Source organism: Physeter macrocephalus, unplaced genomic scaffold (assembly GCF_002837175.3).
Source record: "Physeter macrocephalus isolate SW-GA unplaced genomic scaffold, ASM283717v5 random_81, whole genome shotgun sequence".
Lineage (NCBI taxonomy): Eukaryota > Metazoa > Chordata > Mammalia > Artiodactyla > Physeteridae > Physeter > Physeter macrocephalus.
The window spans coordinates 90,540-93,694 of record NW_021145367.1 but is presented as its reverse complement, the minus strand read 5'-3'; the positions used below and the strand labels follow the sequence as shown (position 1 = coordinate 93,694).

General features: G+C 58.5%; 1 protein-coding gene across 10 annotated transcripts in view; it reads left to right on the top strand.

The window, feature by feature from the left end:
* Positions 1-3,155, top strand: part of CACNA1S (calcium voltage-gated channel subunit alpha1 S) — a 67,538-nt gene that overhangs the window by 19,857 nt on the left and 44,526 nt on the right. For 5 of the 10 annotated variants that reach the window (XM_028483855.2, XM_028483851.2, XM_028483848.2 and 2 more), the window contains exons 1-2: positions 1,863-2,007; positions 2,145-2,297. The exons of 1 other annotated variant lie outside the window; for it this stretch is intronic. In XM_028483855.2, the coding sequence (XP_028339656.1) occupies positions 1,920-2,007; positions 2,145-2,297 (241 nt within the window). In that variant the 5' untranslated portion in view covers positions 1,863-1,919. Of the gene's footprint in view, positions 1-1,858; positions 2,008-2,144; positions 2,298-3,155 lie in introns of those variants that run through there. 4 more of the 10 variants (XM_028483856.2, XM_028483853.2, XM_028483849.2 and 1 more) reach the window with 4 other exon arrangements.

Here is a 3,155-nt window from a genome sequence, read left to right as displayed (position 1 = left end):
GCGGGCACCGCCAGTCTCCTTATTCTCTCTCTCGCTCTCTTTTTTTAGAATAAATTTATTTATTTATTTTTGGCTGCGTTGGGTCTTCGTGGCGGTGCGCGGGCTTCTCATCGCCGTGGCTTCTCTTGTTGTGGAGCACGGGCTCTAGGCGCGCGGGCTTCCGTAGTTGTGGCCCGCGGGCTCAGTAGTTGTGGCGCACGGGCTTAGTTGCTCCGCGGCATGTGGGATCTTCCCGGACCGGGGCTCGAACCCGTGTCCCCTGCATGGGCAGGCGGATTCTTAACCACTGCGCCACCAGGGAAGTCCCTCCTTATTCTCTTCACACAAAACTGGAAACGTGTGAGTGGCTCCAGTGCCCAGCACCTTCTGGACGTTCATAAATTTCTCATGCTTTATTATCACCTGTTCATTTATTCCATGGACCTGTGTCGAGCGCCTGTTATTTGGGTCCATGAGAACAGACGTTTAATAACCTGTGTGAGCCTGCTCGGGCTGCCATAACAAGATGCCACAGACGGGGGCGCGGAGACCACAAAAATGTATTTTCTGACTGTTCTGGAGGCTGGAAGTCCGAGATCAAGGTGTGGCCAGGCCTGGATTCTCCTGAGGCCTCCCTCCTTGGCTTGCTGACGGCCACCTTCTCGCGGTGTCCCCGTGTGGTCTTTCCTCCGTCCACACGCACCCTTGGTGTGTGTGCCCAAGTTCCCTCTTCTTCCAAGGACACCAGTCAGGTTGAGTTAGGGCCCGCCTGAACAGCCTCGTTTTCACCGAATCACCGCTTTAAAGGTCCTATCTCCAAATACTGCCACATTCTGAGGCCCCAAAAGTTAGGGCTTCAACATATGACTTTGGAGTGGGGGGAGCATGGTTGAGCCCATAACATAAGATTTGGTAGCCACGACCTAATCATAACAGCAGCGTTTATCATACAGTTACTATGTGCTTTACATGTACCATCTCATTTGATTATCCCAACAGTCCTCTTATTTTCTCCATTTAAGGAAGGTAAGGCGCAGAGAAGTCAAGCAACCCACCCAAAGTCACACAGCCAGCCAGTGCCAGTGCCAGGATTTAAACCGAGGCACTCTTGCTCCAGAGGCTGCTCTCTTAACCCCTAGGCTGCCCTTCCACTCAATAAAAATTATATCGCCTATCTACTAATTGCCCAGTGCTGCTTTAGGAGCAACAGGGAAAAGAGAATCCTGTGAATCAGCTTCTGCCCTTGACAGGCTGCCTGGCTGGAGGCCACGCGTCTGTGCAGAGCAAGGCCACACGGCGCACCGTTGTTTCACACGCGGTGCGGCCCAGGGTGGGTCCAGATGTCAACAGAGGATCCATAAAGAAGGACTCGAGATAGACCTCAAAGGATAATGGCAATCTGAGTAGACTGAGAGCGGGAAGGGCCATAAAGGGGCTTTGTCAGAAATGCAGTGAAGGAGAGCCCGGGGGAGAACCAGCTCCGGGCTCTCTCCTCCGCGTTCCCCCTTCCTCCGACCGCGAGCGTGGGCTGCCGGCTCCCTCCACCCACCACGGGGTGTGCTCGGCCCCCGGCCTGACCGTAGCTGCCCGCGGCACCAGCATCTCAGCCCCCGTCAGCACCCAGGGTGGCCATCACAGATGGACCCAACACTCTTCTTACTGAGCCTGAACACGGCCTCGGGAGTTTTTCTAGACTTCCCCAGACGGGCGTCCCCAAACCAGAGCTAGCGGCTGATGAGCTGTACCTTCCCGCCTGCCCCCGCGTCTTTCCACCGGTACCTTGAGCGTGGATGGCACGCGGGGCCCCTGACCCCTGACCCCTGACCCCTGGGGCAGAGGCTTAGCCGACCACTGGGCCGTCTTCTCTCCCTCTTGTCCTCCTCAGCGTCTTCACCGTGATCCTGGAGCAGGTCAACGTCATCCAGAGCAACACAGCCCCGATGAGCAGCAAAGGCGCGGGCTTGGACGTCAAGGCTCTGAGGGCCTTCCGCGTGCTCAGGCCGCTCCGGCTGGTGTCCGGGGTGCCCAGTGGGTGGCAGACCCCCTCCCCCTCGCCCCAGTTCCGGGCCCCCTCCTCCCTCGGTGTCCCAGAGGCTCCGAGGGAGGGCCAGGAGACCAAGGCGGGGGGCTAAGTCCTCCTTCTCCCCCTGCCCCGCGCCCCGCAGGCCTGCAGGTGGTCCTCAACTCCATCGTCAAGGCCACGCTGCCCCTGTTCCACATCGCTCTGCTGGTGCTTTTCATGGTCATCATCTACGCCATCATCGGGCTGGAGCTGTTCAAGGGCAAGATGCACAAGACCTGCTACTTCATCGGGACGGGTGAGCTTCCCGGGCCGGGGTGTCGCGAAGGTCTGGGCACATCTCGGGGGGGGGGGTTCACCCAGCCGTGGGGAAGCCCCAGGACTAGGTCTTTGCTTCCCCCATCCACGGACCTTGGGGATGGCTTTCTCCTGGACAAGGGAGATTGGGGGGGAAAGCAGCTCTGCTGGGGTCAGGGGGTAAGGGGAGTGAGCGATCAGGTTCTTGCTCTGAAGCACCCCTGCCCCAGATGAGGCCGGTGTCAGTGGGCTTTCTGGCCACTTGTGGATTGGGATGTAGGCTCAGGACCAGCCCGAGTTTCTGTCCGTACTTGCCTTGTAGCTGGAGTCTTAGCTTTAGGCCAGGGCCCACAGGGTGGGGTCTGAATGGGACTCAGAAAGCACCCGAAGGCCGAATGGCCCGTGGTCAGAGATAAGCTACCTTGGGCCCCGGATGAACTTGAGCTACACCTTCTAAGCCAGCATCTCTCAAACTGCTTGCTCTCAGGACCCCTTTGGGGGATTTCCCCGGTGGTCCAGTGGTTAAGACCCCACATTTTTACTGCCGAGGGCGTGGGTTCAATCCCCGGACAGGGAACTAAGATCCCGCGTGCCGTGTGGCCAAAAAAAAAGTTTTAATTAAAAAAAAAAAAAGGACCCCTTTGCACTCTTCAAAATTATTGAGGGTCCCAAAGAGTTTTTTGGGTTTTTTTTTTTGCGGTAGGCGGGCCTCTCACCGTTGCGGCCTCTCCCATTGAGGAGCACAGGCTCCGGACGTGCGGGCCCGGCGGCCACGGCTCACGGGCCCAGCCGCCGCGCGGCACGTGGGATCCTCCCGGACCGGGGCGCGAACCCGCGTCCCCTGCATCGGCGGGCGGAC